Source organism: Drosophila takahashii, chromosome X (assembly GCF_030179915.1).
Source record: "Drosophila takahashii strain IR98-3 E-12201 chromosome X, DtakHiC1v2, whole genome shotgun sequence".
Classification (NCBI taxonomy): domain Eukaryota; kingdom Metazoa; phylum Arthropoda; class Insecta; order Diptera; family Drosophilidae; genus Drosophila; species Drosophila takahashii.
In genome coordinates, this window is record NC_091683.1 from 5667118 (window position 1) to 5683171 (window position 16054).

At 37.7% G+C, this 16054-nt stretch overlaps 1 protein-coding gene across 27 annotated transcripts in view; it reads right to left on the bottom strand.

Annotated features, from left to right (window-relative positions):
- Positions 1-351: 351 nt before the first annotated feature.
- Positions 352-16054, bottom strand: part of dlg1 (discs large 1) — a 44210-nt gene continuing 28507 nt past the window's right edge. For 10 of the 27 annotated variants that reach the window (XM_017155653.3, XM_017155652.3, XM_017155644.3 and 7 more), the window contains 13 exons: positions 14688-15233; positions 13432-14065; positions 11737-11824; positions 11456-11669; positions 10467-10880; positions 9961-10063; positions 8981-9055; positions 8026-8070; positions 6118-6198; positions 3620-3769; positions 3027-3309; positions 2872-2963; positions 352-2587 (listed from right to left, as the gene is read on the bottom strand). In XM_017155653.3, coding sequence (XP_017011142.2) covers positions 2481-2587; positions 2872-2963; positions 3027-3309; positions 3620-3769; positions 6118-6198; positions 8026-8070; positions 8981-9055; positions 9961-10063; positions 10467-10880; positions 11456-11669; positions 11737-11824; positions 13432-14065; positions 14688-15233 — 2832 coding nt within the window. In that variant the 3' untranslated portion in view covers positions 352-2480. Of the gene's footprint in view, positions 2588-2871; positions 2964-3026; positions 3310-3619; positions 3770-3824; positions 6199-8025; positions 8071-8980; positions 9056-9960; positions 10064-10466; positions 10881-11455; positions 11670-11736; positions 11825-13431; positions 14066-14687; positions 15234-16054 lie in introns of those variants that run through there. The other 17 variants (XM_017155646.3, XM_070218884.1, XM_070218883.1 and 14 more) reach the window with 11 other exon arrangements.

Here is a 16054-nt window from a genome sequence, read left to right on the forward strand (position 1 = left end):
AAATCACTTGCTACGAATAGTTACGAATAGTTGTTACCCAAAAAGACGTGGGGCGCACCCTGTTAAGCGGTTATCTATAGTTAACTCCCCGGCTCGTCGTCGTTTAATGTTAGTTAATGCAATGCCTTTTTCGTATGCTAGTTTGGATGTATCAAATTGATTAAGAGAAGTTCGATTTGCGTTTTTTGTTTGTGTATTTTTTTAATACACTTAGGGTTCCGCAGCTTTTTGCTTTCTTTTGTTTCGCTTAGAGTGGAAATTATTCGAATAGTTTTGTATTTGTTTGTTTTTCATTGTTTGTCCTTTTTGTTTTTAGAATTGTTTATTAAATATAACAATGCTCTCGGCGCATACATTGTGAAAATTATAATCAATTTGTATTCTCTTTATTTCGTACAATAGTTATATGTATATATTTTTGAAATAATATCCATAGCTGCTGCTGCTGTGGCGTCGTTTTTGCGACGTTTTTGCAATATAAAAAAAAAAAATTAAATACAAATAAAAAAATGTTTCAAGTAGTAAGTATGTATGTAAGAAGGGAAGCAAGAGAGACGATGGACAGAGTAGAAAATAATAATATTTTCAAGCATATTCGCATGGATAATAATGTTAACACTCAACTTGAATTTTGCTAAATTTTTTCGAACAAATTTCGAATGTGTTTTGTTTGTTTTTTCTGTGCGTTGGCTATAAATCGTAGATTGGTTTATATAAATATAAATTAATCAGCAAATATATGTATAGTTATCTAGTTTGAGTTGATCTCATCTCCAGCTCGCTTCTTCTTCTTCTTGGCGTCACTTCCGTTTCCGCTTCTGCTTCTTCTTCTTTTTCGCTTTCTTATTTAATTATTTATTTGCCTTTGCAATTCGATTTGTCTTGTGTGTTTGTGTGTATAAAATTAGACCGCAACGGTAATCCATGTATGCTTGTATGGGTTCGTGTTCGTGTGTATGTGTGTGTGTGTGTTTTATCTACATACTATATTTGTTTCATAGATTGTTAAATATACAATATTTTACTCATTATATAGATTTAAATCAACGCGACAACAAATTCCATTCGATTTCTCCACTCCTCTCGCTTTTTTCTCACTTCTTCTTCTTTTTCCTTTTCTCTCTGCACACCAAGTTTACATTATGCGGGTGTTTTGTGTATATTTATATAGTAAAATGACTTTGTTTCGACGATCTCTTGCGGACTATAGGCTAAATGGTACAGATATATATATATATATAGTAAGTAGATGTGTGAATGAATGTCTATGGTTTTATATGCAACTTTTCCGCTAGTTTCTAGTATTTATCATACGCATGTTTATTGATTTCGGTTTAGTTTTCTGTTTTCTTCTTGGTTTTTTTACTTTTTTTTTACTTTTGTGTTGCTTTAGGCAAAGGCGAGTGGGAAAAATTACATACATCTAACAACAAATGCACCAACGTTCTTCTTCATCTCGTTATTAGCTTCGATATTCATCAATATATATATTATATCATTATCATTAGATCGTAATCGTAATCGTAAATCGTTATTCTCGTCATTATCTGACTTTCCGCTAGATCCGCAACCGTAACCGCATCCGCATTCGCATCCGCCTCCGCATCTGCGTCCCGTCATTATCGTCGTCATTATTCGTAGTCAGCTACTAAACATTGTCGTACTTAAAGTTAACCACCAGGCAATACATATTTCATATAGATCAATATATATCAAAAAACACATTATCGTCAACATAACTAACTCGCTATAACTCTTGGCTCTCGTATATAAACATCAACATAAACAAACAACACTCTAGCGCTTAACGAACTCCCTAAAGCCCTCGTCTCCTCGTCTGATCATCTCTATGCTTTTATATAATCGGATCTTAGTCTATATAAGTGGTGTGTATATATATTATATATTTCGCTTCTTTATCTTTTTTTTTTGTTTATATCCAACTTTGTTCTAACTAAAAACTATACACCTTTGTCCGCTTCAGTTTGAACACCCATCTCATCATCTCATCTTCCCTACGTTGCCAAATGCCAAATGCTTTGCTCTGATGTTCGCCCATCCTCGTCTAGCTGCTGGGATGTACGTTCACCTGACCGTACATCAATGAGTGCATCCAAATAAAATTGCTTTGGACAATTTGCTACATTAAGTTGGCTGCTGCGGCTGCGTCAATATAAATTTTACTGTCTGTCGGTTAAGTTTCTAAGTAGTCAGTGGTTCTGTTTTCTGGTTTTCTAGTTTCTGTTTCCGTTTCCTGTCGTTGTCAGTAGTACTGTAGTTGTTGTTGTTGCTGTTGCTGTGGCTGCTTCTGCTGTTGTAGTAGTTGTTGTTGCTGTTGCTGCTTCTGTTGTTGCTACTGTGATGCATCATCAGTGCGGCTGCTGATTTGTTGCTGCTGCCGCCGTTGCTCCTATTGTTGTTCTCGAGACCGGTCGGCATCGAACTCGAGGCGGCAGTGTCCAAGTTGTGGTGGCTGTTGGTCATAGAGATTCCTTGGAAGGTACCCAAATGGTTGGTCCCGACTGGGACCAAATCATCGACTTCACTTTGCTGTAGATCTCCTCGATGGTGTCGCCCTGGACAACGCCTGTTGGGAATGGGAGGGGAAAAGGGAGAAGGTTATATATTAATTGGTCCTTCAAGCCGGATTTACTTAATAGGGGTGATTTTTGATGAATAATTTTAAATTTTGTGTTGGAAAGATTTCTATATATACCAATAAGTAAGTTAAGGAAGGGAAAAAGGGAGAAGGTTATATATTAATTGGTCCTTCAAGCCGGATATTTTGAATATTTTAAAGGGGTGTTTTAATTTGATGAATAATTTGACATTTTTTTTTCGAAAGATTCCTATATATATTCCTTTACTTACCGGTAAAGTATTCGCCGAATTCCTGCTCCATTTTAATCGCCCGCTCGTACGTCTTCTTGGCCTGCTCCTCCGTCATGCGACGATTCATCTCCCTGGGGAAAATTAAATCACTTATTAGCTTAAAAACCTCCAACTAAGCCACCAAATAAACCCACATCACCGAATCCACCGACTTGGGCTTGATGAACACTGCAACGGGATAGAGCTGGGCCACCTGGAGGCGCTTTATGGCATTCCCGGACACGTCCAGGATGCAGTGCTTGCCCTTCTCCGCCACCTCGCGCACACTGGCCACCGATGTGCCGTACAGATTGTCGTTATATTGGCCCGCCTCGATGAACAGATGGTTCTGGATGTCCCGCTCCATTTGCTCGCGCGAGGACACAAAGTGATAGTCCCTGCCGTCCACCTCGTACTCCCGCTTGGGTCGGGTGGTGTCTAAGGGAGGGGGAAAAAGATATTACATGTTGGTATAACAGATCGTAGATACACAGATCAGATTGATATCAAAATGATATGAATAAAGTTTATGTTTATCTTAATTTTACAATATTTCTTCATAAAATACTACATTTGGTATTTTAAAACAGTATTTTTACAACATTTATGAAATGATAAAATATGATGATATGCTTGAATCATAAAGTTGACATTATTCATATCGGCTTCTTATTGATATAAAATAAGGTAAAAATTACCCCATTTCATATCGAATTTGTTTTCTGCGCAGATAGATAGTTATACTTACGTGGCACACAGGATCCAAACTTGTCGGGATACTCCGATATTAGGTCATCGTTGATGCGATCCTTCAGCGGCCCCAGAATAATCACAGGGCGCGTGTAGTTGATGGACAGGCGCTGCACGGCCTCGTAGGACAGGACGTTCTCCTCGGAAGCTGGAAAGTAGGGTAAGCACTCGAATTAGGACCTTCACGTGCAGGTGCTCTCTACGTCATCGCAAAGTGTTTTCTAAATGAGTGGGAATCGGATTGGGATTCGGGTTCGGAATGGAATAGTTTTTTTCTTTTTTTTTTCTTTAGAGAAATTAACTTGGGTACTCTACAAAACAAATATCTATTTCGGTCTATGGATTGCAACTGGATTGGGTTATATTATTATTATCGGCAAGTCAGTTAGAATTAGAAGAGAAGTATACAATTGCTTTCTACGGTTATTTTGGAGGGGGGAATAGTGGAAGAGTTTGTATCTCTAAGTTAGGTTCGTTTAATTTAAGCTCTCGCACACAGAAAAATGTACAGTATAAATTGCAATTTTACTAAATTAAAAGCGAATACTTGTCAAGTTTCACTTAATTCACTTATCAAGCATTCACCGAGGCGCGGCGCAAAACTTATAAAACTCATAATCAAGGCAATAATTCGGGGGTTCCTAAGAAGAAGTCACTTAAAACTTAGGGTATACAATGAAATGATATCAAAACTTAAAAACGAAATCGAACCGAAAAAACCAATGTGAATGCAATATGCGGAATGGTAACTATACTATATACCATATAGACTATATAGGATATAGAAATGATGGCTATGTAGACATATAGAGCAGGCGATCTACGAGCAAACAGTTAACAGACAGTGGGCACACTGGGTAAGGCCTTACACGGTTACATACTACATACATGACATCATGATCTTACATACATACATGGCACACAAAGAATTGGACAACATGAATTAGGAAACTCTGTGTTATGAGTGGGTGTATACGGTAATAGTTATGTTGAGATCATTAGAACTAGCTTAGGTGATTAGATTTTGGCGTTGGATGAGAACCCAGTTATTGGATTTCTTTTTTGGCTTTCCTCTTTACCATTCAAGGGGGAAATTATGGGGTTTTACTCACTTGACGCCTCGTAGAATTTATAGATTTACAGACACACGTACGTTGAGTGCTACGGGTTGGATATTAACAACTGATCGATTAAGGCAAATAAAACTCCCTCGATTTGTACAATTCCTTTATTCAGTAGTTTCATCTTAACCCGCGATTAATTCACAAAATATCTCTGAAGGGTTCTCTTAATCTGATATTATTTTCCCTCTCGAATAGAAACAATTTTTGCGGTGGTTCGGGAGGCGGGTGGCACATGCAAAAGACGCGACACGAGACGAGCAATACATGAAAATCAAACGGCAAACCAAACTGAATTCGAATCGATCCAGTACTCTATATACAAAATCTATATATAGATGTGTGACGGGGCAAAGTGAGTGGGTGTTCTTTGGCTAACTAAGAACTAAGAAGGGGACGGGGACAAACAACTATCCAGGCAGAAGGATCACAAAAAAAAGAAGAGGGTTCTCTAAGGATCTTCGCATCCTTTGGTCAACTTTTCTGTTACTGCTCGGGTGAAACTATGCAATGTGGCAACCAAAAAGAAAAAGAGGAAAAGGATAAAAGTAGAAATAGGCAAACTATACAGATACAGGTGTGAGTGTTTCAGTTGTGTGTTCTTTTTGGTGGATTCACAAAATTATCATCTATCATCATTCGATTCTACGCAACTATCAACACAATTCACAACAGTTTAAGAACTCATAAGCAAACCATGAGGTCGATGATCAACAAAATATTCGGTGTTCAAGTTGTGTGTCCAGGAATTGGTTTTTCAGTTTAATCTTATATAATGATTGTCTTAGATGATAGTTAAATATCAACGAAATTTCTCTGCCAGTATAAAAAATATGGTTCTACTTGCAAGAAGAGAGTTTCAGGCTTATCCTAGGTTTAAACTCAGTTATACAAAATGAAAATAATGATGGAAAGAAAGACAAGATCTACTGAAAGCCTTTCGGAAAGTTACATATTTTTAAAGTTTATATTCTCTAAGGACAAAACGCGATAGAGATAGATGTATAGCAGAGAGCGAGAGAAAGAGAGAGACAGAGAGATGGAGTGAGACAGCATGAGTGAGAGAGACAAAGCAAGAGATAGGCAGAAATCAAGGAAAGAACGAAAAATATAACCAAGAGGAATTGATCTTGCAAAATTTTGTTTCTTTGTTTTCATAACTAAATATTTAACTTTCATTCTTTCGTTTTTTTTTTTTTTGGTTTTTAGTTTTTTGGTTTTTAAGTAGAAGAAAACATAAGCTTTGTTGTAACTTTCACTAGTATTACAAAAAGAGAATAGACTTGTTTTTTTTTTTAATATTTTGCTGTTGGTTCTTGTGGTTGTTTTTTTTTTTTATTTTTGTGATTGTTGGTTGTTCAGATGCTCGACTTACGATAGTCCGCATCACTATTCTCCAAGTAGATCAGAGTTATCTGCTCCATATCGGGTAACTCCACCCTGTAGATAATCTCGCCTGAGCAGTGATTAGTAGTCGATAGTGATGGTAGCGCAGATTTAGAAGAATTTAGTAGTAGTAGTAGGTTGTTGTTGTTGTGGTCGCAGTTCGTGAGCGCATGGTTATAACAAATATATATGTATACATATAGAGATATATATCGGTGGTTTGATTTGATTTTTTTTTTTTCGTTTTTTTGTTGGATTTTTTGTTTTTGTTTTTGTTGAGAAGTTAAATATTTATATAGAGAGCGATATATTGATATGTGTGGCATGGGATTGGATTGTGTGTATTTAGAACAAGAGAAAGTTTTGTGATTTTAACAGAGGTTTACAAAGAACAAATCAAAGAATGTTTTTGGTGTTTCGGTGTGGTTCCATCATAGATTGTATATATATTCATAAACAGATATATATATATATATATATAGAGAGAGAGATGGAGTGACGTTGCGTTTGAGTTACGCACAATTATAGATCGGTAGTAGATATAGTAGCAGACATAGTAGTAGAATAGTAGTAGATTCGAACGGAAGTAGTTGTTGTTGTCGTTGTTGTTGAAGTAGTAGTAGTTGTTGTTGGTTGGTTGATTGGTTGGTTGGTTGGTAGTAGTTGAGTAGTAGGCAAACACAACACAAGAATTCAAAGTAGTTCACAGACACAGGGGTTAAATGTAAAAGAAGAACAAAAATACCAAAGGATTAACAACAAATCGAAATCGAAATCACCATTTACTCATGTCTTGTACTGTCTGTCTGTTGTGACTGACTGACTGTAAAACTAATAAAAAGAGGAGTATGTGAGGGGATTTGAGTTGAGTTCCCTTTGTTATGTATTCCGAGTTGAGAATTGTCCAAGGAAGACTTTCTTTCGGTTTGCCGTGTATCTGTGTGGAATGATCTGTCCTGTTTTCACACCAAGTACGCCATTCATCAGTTACATCTATCATATATGTACATTATAGTATCGCATCGAGTGTGGCAACATTGAAACACGACGTGAGATAAGCGGATAATAAAGGAACAGCAAGTTGAGTTCGAAATGGTTTTATAGTTTTCTGATGTCCTGGGGATCCGGAGTTATATATGTAACTTAAAAGGAGAACGGTGAAAACCCAAAAAAAAAAAAACGGAGACCTTGTCCTCAATACTTGATGTACGGGGGCTCCCTGTACATTAGTTCTATGCACATCTGATGTACGTATCCGATTTTACATCGTCTTACTTTTCCTTTTTACATTTAGTGTACATTTAATGGACATTTACATGCAGATGATAGAGTTAAGAGTTCTTTCGAAAGTTTAACTTGGACGATCCATCGATTTCCGCAAAAGTCTTGCGGAGCGGTTGGGTACATAGATATGGAAAATATCGGGCTATCACACACATATATATGTAAGTTGGAGAACCCTGATGTATTTATAGCGATAGAGGGTGATGTATGAGCAGAGATCGCCAGAGACATGTGATGTACGGATGTGATACGAATGTAAATAAAAAGCACTGAGAGCCCGAAAAACAAAAAAATCACGAAATTACACGTGTGATGTATGCATGTATGTAAATAGGTATGTATGTTATGCATGTATGTATGTATATATGCAGGTAAGTGGTTAATCGTATGTGTGTTCTGCTGCGACTGTGTTAGTAGTTCTTACAGCAAATGCGTTTCTATGGATGTAAGTCGAAAGTTAGCACTTGTTAAATGTTGTTATGTTACTTAATGTATTCTTTATGTTCAGTGGATATACTCAGATATAGATATATAGATAGATAGTTATGTATAAGTTATGTAAGAGATATTCGATATGTATATGTTGGGTAAATTCTTCTGATCGAGTACATACCTCCTTCAGCATTGGCATCGTCTTGTGTGTAGCAAAGCATAAAGGCTAGAAAACGAAGAGAAAACAAACGAGAAACCGAAAGGGAAGAGAAAAAGAGAGAGAACAGAAAAGGAGAAATCGAAAGATATGTTTTTGTCAGTTTTAAACAGAATAGCGGTGGAGATCGGTTCAAGATCATTGGGGTAGACACAACATTATATTATTATATTTGGTTAAAAATGCGATCCCGAATGGTTCTTTCTGCACCGAATTTCCCCGATGAAAAACCCTTTAATTAATTAGTTACATCATGGGTAACTTCGATGTAAGAACCATTCAGGATATTCAAAGTTCGGAGAAACCATCGGAAGAAGGTTCCTTCTAATTCTGTATGTATGATCAAGATGGCGAGTAGTTAAAGGTTTCTCATAAAACTGTTTCTTTTTTTTCGGGGTCATTGTGATGTAGATATTTGATGAAAGCAGCTGGACACAAAGTTTTTCGTTTGATTTTTGATAGAGAGAAGAGCGATAAGAAGATATATATATGTACTGTCAGTAGAGAGTAGCGGGAGGAAAAGCTTTTAAAATGAACTAAAGAACGAAATCAACTTGGTTTCATCTGGTGATGATGATTATGTATCGTATGATGTACATTGATGTAGAACGTGCAACTCTGCCGCTAAAGAACCGTCTTGATTTTCTTTCTTTTTTTTTTTTAGCTTAATCCAAGACTATATACACTTTGATGGCCGCGAGCTATAGAATTCCCCGCAAGGACTAACGGTTAGTAATATCGTGTGACTATAGCTTACGGTCTAAAATGTGTACAAATGTGTGTGTGTTCGTTTACAGGTGTGATTTGTGTGTTAACCAAGAGACTAGACCACCTGAGAAGCCCTGACACCTTGATACATTTACAAGCGGATAGATCAGATCTTCGGCTCCGTTTCGAAACATCGTCGATCGGCACTTACGTTGCGGTTCATTCGCCTGATTGTTGTTGACACTATTGATGTCGAGTTCGCTGGTGCTGCTCACAACTCCATTGGCTAAACATATCAGATCGTAACAAGATAATACAACATCCAACATCCAAGCACATCGAATGGACAGGGACAGGAAATGTGTTAAAATGTGTGATTGATTGTTGATTCGAATCGGTCCATCCAAGAATTGTTGATTTGGTGAATGTGGTTGGTTGGTATGAGTGTTTGGACATCACGGGTTTTGTCGGTGGGTTAAAGTATATATATGGAAATAAACAGAAATGTAAATCATATAAAAAAATGCATAACAAAACATAAAACAAGGTTTGTTTGGAGGAGTCATGGGTGAAACATCTCAACTAGAAACATTAAACGAAACATTTATCTAATTTATTTTGTAACAAATGAAAAAATGAACTCGGAAAATAATACAATACATGAACAACGTTAAGCTTCTGATGACAATTCTTGAGAAATATTTGTAAATAGGTTATCCTTTCATGCCCTTAAGTTACAGGGATTGTAACAAATACAAAACTGGGAAAGTTGAACACACTTAATGCGGCATGAAAGGCCCAACTAAGAACCATCACCATTGGCTGGTAAAACGGGACAACAGGACGTCGAGTGTGAGGTTTTTTCGGTGCAATCTTGGTGCTTCTCAACAACATTTCTATCTTCTTATCGTAGTCAAAACAAAAACAGGCACACACTCGCTCTCTCGCAAGGCAATCAAACACCCGCACACACGCTCTTCATCCAGCCAGTCAGATATTCAGTAGAGAAAGCGACAGAGTGAAAGTCTTGGAGCCTTAAGGACTAAACCAAAAACGCCTTGAGTTTGGAGTTTTGAGTTCTGAGTTGCTTGATGTTCTCCCATTATCTCCGCCATCATCATCATCATCATCATCTCCGTTGAAAGAGCGAACTGAGCGACTGTCCTCTTCCCTTTGACTTGGTCTACTTACGCTCTTGGTCGCTGCCATCTTCATTCTTCTCATCGCGACTCTTCATAAACGGAAATTTGCGCGAGAATGTGAAATTCTTTTTCTTTCGATCCAATGTCGATTGCTGGAAAGAGAGAAAAATCTATGATTAGTTATATAATATAAATAAACTGTATCAAAAAATATACACCCAAAAAGAAAATCAAAAATATACTAGATAAAGTATAAAAAAAGTGGTATTGACCTGATACTAAATAGTACAAATTCTATACTCAATAGTATTAATTTCATAAGAAATATTATAAAGTTAATATTTTGTAGCTTCATTTCTATACCGAAAGATTAATTTTAATACTTTTGAAAGAATAATATATAATAAATAATAATATAGAATTCATGTAACAATAGTTTCGTTTTTATAACTATTTTTTTTGGGTGTAGTTATATGAAAATGTATAATAAATAAATATATAAGGCATTCAAAATTCTAGAATTTGCTTTAAGGCCTTCAAGATAACCCCACCCACCTTATCCACATTATTATTGGCTGCCGCATGGCCCTGGAACTTGACGCTGCGATCCCGAGCCCGCATCTTGCGCTCCCAGCGCCTCTTCGACGGCACAATGCCGATCTGCTCGTCCTCGTTGTCGCCGAGAACGCGTCGCGCCTGCCACCATTCGTCGTCGGAGGCATTGGTCACGTGCAGGATGTCGCCGTGCTTGAAGGGCAATCCCCGCGAGGGCAGGCCGTCGTCCCGATTGGGATCGTAGTCGAACAGGGCGCGCACATAGAGCGATCGCTTCTGCGTGGTGCGCAGCAGGGTTCCCGATCCGCCGGCGCCGAGGGCAGCCTGCTGTTTCAGCTCCTGGATGCGCGCCTCGAAGCGGTTGTACTCCTCGGGTCGGTACTGCGCCAGCAGGGTCACCACGCCGCCAGAAGTCTGCAAGGGAATCATTTGTTAGAATCATTTCACGTAAATTCGAGGGATGTCGAAAATATATCAAAATATCAATATATCGATTTTTTTTGCGAAAAAGTAAATATTTTTATCGTGATATATATATTTTTTTAATAATTATCAGGTATCATCGATTTTTGATAATTTTTAATTTACATTTATTTTTTGGCAAGTGAAAATGCATAGCATAACATTCAGAATCCAAATAAACAAAGTAAAAAAAATGCAAAAAAATCCCGCGCATTTTATGAAGTACTTGATTTGAATATTATAAATAGAAGCAAAAGAAAGCAATAAAAATAAATACTGTTTATTTCCATTTATTAATAAATATAAACTAAAAATTATGAAAATATAATTTAAATTCGTTTGTGGGTTAATGTTTGCTGGTTATTGCTTATGGAGTTTAAAATAAAAAAAATAACAATAAAAGAAAAATATCTGATAAATAGATATAATTTCATTTTAATTTTTTTTTGCACTAAAAAAGTATTGATGATATATTTATTTTTAAGTATTTCGACATCCCTAGTAAATCCAGGGCAGGATTAACTCACCTTGAGCGCCTGGGCCGCCTCCTCGTGGGTGGCATGCGTGAGATTGACATTGTTCACGCTGAGCAGCTGGTCGCCGCGCTTCAGCTCCGATCCGAGATCGGCTGGACCGCCGGCCAGGATGAAGGACACATAGATGCCCTGGCCATCCTCGCCGCCAACGATATTGAAGCCCAGGCCCTGGGGTCCCTTCTGTATGGTGATGGTGCGCGGTTCTCTGTGGAAATTAGAGTTTTTTTTTTATAATTTATAGAATGCCATTTATGTAGAGATTAAAAACTCACCTGGTTATATCCTCGGTGCTGACTGCGCGCGGAGTTCCTGGCGGAACGGCGGCCAGGACATTTGTGGAGGCATATCGCGAGCCGGGCTCTAGGTTGTTATCAGAAATTTGTGATTTTGGTTTAGGTTTATCGGTCGTTTTTGTTTTTATTTTTATTTTTTATTTGTTGCACATTGAATGGGAATTAATTATTGAGACATGACAGAGATAGACAGATAAAGATAGACAAAGAAGGAGATAGAGAGACAGAGAGAGATAGAGCGGTTAATAATGCTTTGAGAAATATATAATGATCTCTTGAGACCTGAGGAGTCCAGGCAGCGAGACAGATAGAGACAGACAAACAAACGCAAAGGGGACAAAGAGAGAGAGAGAGACAGCAGGCACCGTCGAGAAAGAGAAAGAAACTGCTTGAAAGAAAAAGACTGCGACAATAACTGAGGAGAGAGAACGGAAACGGAAGACAACAGAACGGAAACTGAAGATTGTATTGTGATTTTTGATACGCCCCCCACAACACGAACGAACACAAACTCAGGCACACACTATATACACACAGGCACACACGACACGAACCCAGGCACACCAAATGTATAACGCTTATTAAAACACCTTAAAATACAGCACAACAAATCAACAGAGATCTTTTTGGGGGCACGTAATCAGGAGGATATATATATATCACTCTGATCTGTAGAACAGGCACAACTCTAGTGGGCGGTGAGGGGGGACTGACTACTAGGTATGGGGTATGGTAAGGCGCGAGCAGCTTCAGCTTTCAGCGTGTGACAAAGTGATCTCTCTTTTAGGGGCCTCGAATTAATTGGCACAGCAGCAATAGCAGTAATTGGGATATAGATCAATCGGGAGAAGAGGTTTGGAAGGAAGAAACATGGGTTTAAGAGACCTCTCAAGTGTAAGCAGGTCTCAAAAATCATAGAATTAAATACAGAAAATGCAAGAAATAAGCTTAGTGAGATTAATTAAGTAAGGAAAGTAAAGTGTTATAATGGAAACAGAAATAAAAGAGGAAAAATATGCATACACAAATAAAATACAATAAATAGAATGTTATAGAATATAAAATATCATATAACTGAATACAGAAAGTGCACAAAATAAGCTTAATGAGATTAAACAAGTAGGGAAAGTAAAGTATTATTATGGAAAAATATGCATACGCAAATAAAATACAATAAATAAAGATTAATGTTAACAAAATGTTATAGAATATAAAATATCATATAACTAAATACAGAAAATGCACGAAATAATAAGATTAATGAGATTAAATAAGGAAAGTAATGTGTTATTATGGAAACAGAAATAAAAGAGGAAAAATATGCATACACAAATAAAATACAATAAATAAAATGTTATGGAATATAAAATGCCCGAAATAAGCTCAATGAGATTAAATAAGTAAGAAAAGTAAGATATTATTTTGGGAATTAAATAAATAAAAGTGGAAATAATACAAAAACCAAAGATACACAATGGTTAGTAAAATAAAATATTATAGAAATGAAAGGAAACAAAGAAACAAATCAATGATGGGGCCGCAGCACAAGTGCATTTATTCGAGGAGATCGCAGGACCTCCGATAAACACCCTCGACTGGGGAACATTGATGATACGATATAATATGATACAACAGAAGATCGGTTAAATAACAATAAACAAATCAATCGCTTACGGCGCGGCTGGGGTGATTGGGATCGGTTGTTTGTTTGATTGGATTCGACAGGCAGGGCGGGCATGGAAGCATTATTGTTATAGAAGGAGGCGGGTGGAGTTGCTGCTGCCGCTGTTGCAACAATTGCCGTCGTGCTGCTGCTACTGCTGTTGTTGTTGATGTTATTGCTGTTGCTGTTGCTGTTGCTATTGCTATTGATATTGCTATTACTGTTGGCGCCAATTAGCAAAGGCGGCAACTTGCTGCTACTGTTGGTGGCTGTGACTGTGGTGACTGTTGTGTTGCTTGCAATGACTGATGCAGTTGCTGCTGCTGCTTGTGGTGTTATTGGTGATGGTGGAGAATCGACAACCGTATGTCCCACACTATTTAGCGCACCTGTCGACTGCGAATTGACCATCGGCGTCTGATGCTGCTGCTGCTGCTGGTGCACCTGACTTTGGCTCTGGCTGGTGGCCAACTGCGACTGCGACTGCGACAACTGCTGTCCGGATGAGAGGCCTCCTCCTCCGCCGCCAGACGCACTGGTGGTCAGGTGCTGCGTCTTCCCAATGATCAGCGTCACCTTGTCGGTGATCGATTTTAGCGTGGCCACCGCCAGTTCGTGCGTTACGTTCTCCAGATTCTTTTCGCTCTGTGTGGGGGATATATAAAAATACCAGAATCAGTTACTCCATCAATTAAAAGTCTTAACTTTAAGGGGGGAGATACATATAGAACTTGTGATTTTTTTAACCAATAAGGAATTGTTCTGGGATTTCCTAACTTGGCATGTTGATAACATTGTTCTTATATCATTTTAACCAATTTTTATTTTGTTTTTATCTTTCAAAATGGCAGCCGTGGGAATTTTTTTGTTAGGCTATATTAAAAGGATCCGATTTTTATGAAACCAAGTTTATTTTGTTAAGAAATAATGTAGAAACTGTCTGAACCTAACGTACATAATATATCTCTATTTCTAAGTCAAAAATCAATTTTTTTCATAATTTTTTTGTTGTTTTTGGTTAACAAAAACTACCTAAACGTAGAAATTTCTACATTACTTTTTGAGATACACGATCCGCAGCTGAGGAAAACGTGGTTTCGAGAAAAGGGTATTTAAAGTAATGAAATAAATCTACTGCATAAGTCGAATTTCTTCGTGAAACTTTCATGACACATTTTAAAGGAGTTATACTAACAATTTAAGTAATACAAAAATGGAATTTTTATTTTTTCTATATGTATCTCCCCCCCTTAAACACTACACTTACCCCATTGGTGCGCACTGCAATGAGTTTGTCGCCGATATTGAGACGTCCGTCCACCTGCGCCGCTCCGCCGTCCATCAGCTTGGTCACATAGATGCCATTGTCGCCGGGGATGTGCTGGTTGCCAATGCCGCCGGCAATCGAGAAGCCCAATCCCTTGCCGCCCTTGACCAGATCGATTTCCATGACCTTGGGTCCACCATCGCGGGCATCTCCAGCCGCCGATCCTGCGGCCGGAGTGGTGGCCGCCGTGTCACGTTTTCGCTTCACATGCAACTTGACCACATTGCCGGCCTTTTTCAGGGCATCCACGGCGGAGGCATGCGGCACATCCACCACGGACACCTCGTTCACCGAAACGATAATGTCGTTGATGCTCAGCCGTCCATCGGCGGCAGCTGCTCCGCCGGAAATTAGCTTGGTGATGTAGATGGAGGTGTCGGTGCCGATGTGCGGATTATCCGTGCCGCCGGCAATCGAGAATCCCAATCCGGAGTTGCCGCGCTCCAGCTGAATGTCCTCGTACAACCAGCTATCATCGCCGTTTACCTGGATGGAGATTACAAAAGATCGTCAGTTTATATTATATTATAGTTTTGGGGGGTTAAAAGATGATGGTGTGTAAATGGTTTAGTGTTTTATGATGTGAAAATGTAATGAAGGGTTTAAAAATGTATAAAATGGGTACAAAAATGGTTAATTTATTTTATTTATGAATTTTTTACAACTCCAATTGTATATAAATATTAAAATACAATCTTAATCAGGTCTGTTTTTTAAGATTATATCCCAAAATGCTCCCAATTGCTATCGAAAATTGATATTATAATATTTCCGCTGATATATATATTCTTACGAGCTATGTATTGTATACTTTTAATGAGATTGCTATACAATGTATATATATATATGACCTTGTCAGCTTTTTCAGTGATTTGTGATGTCATAGCATGGATAATTCAGTTAGGCAGCGAATACATAAAACAACATGAACAAAGACGAACACACGACGATCACACTGGTGATGCAAATGCAGTTAAAACGAAGACAAACAACGTTGATTTTGTTTCCACTTTCGATTTCTACTATATTTATAAGGAAATTAAAAAATTCTATCTAAACAATCAAAGTATATTAAAACTTTTAAATTAAATTAATATTAACAAATGGAGACAATTCAGAGATAAGAAAACAGAATCTCTAGAATAGAATATTATAAAAATTCCTTATTTAAATTAGGGAACTTTAAAAATAAACAAATAATATAATAATTAGTAGGATCAAGGTATTTAATTATTTTTTTAGTTTCCTGAAAAATCAAGTGAATATCGACAGTGGCAACAGGTTTGTTTTAGGATCGATCCATCGGG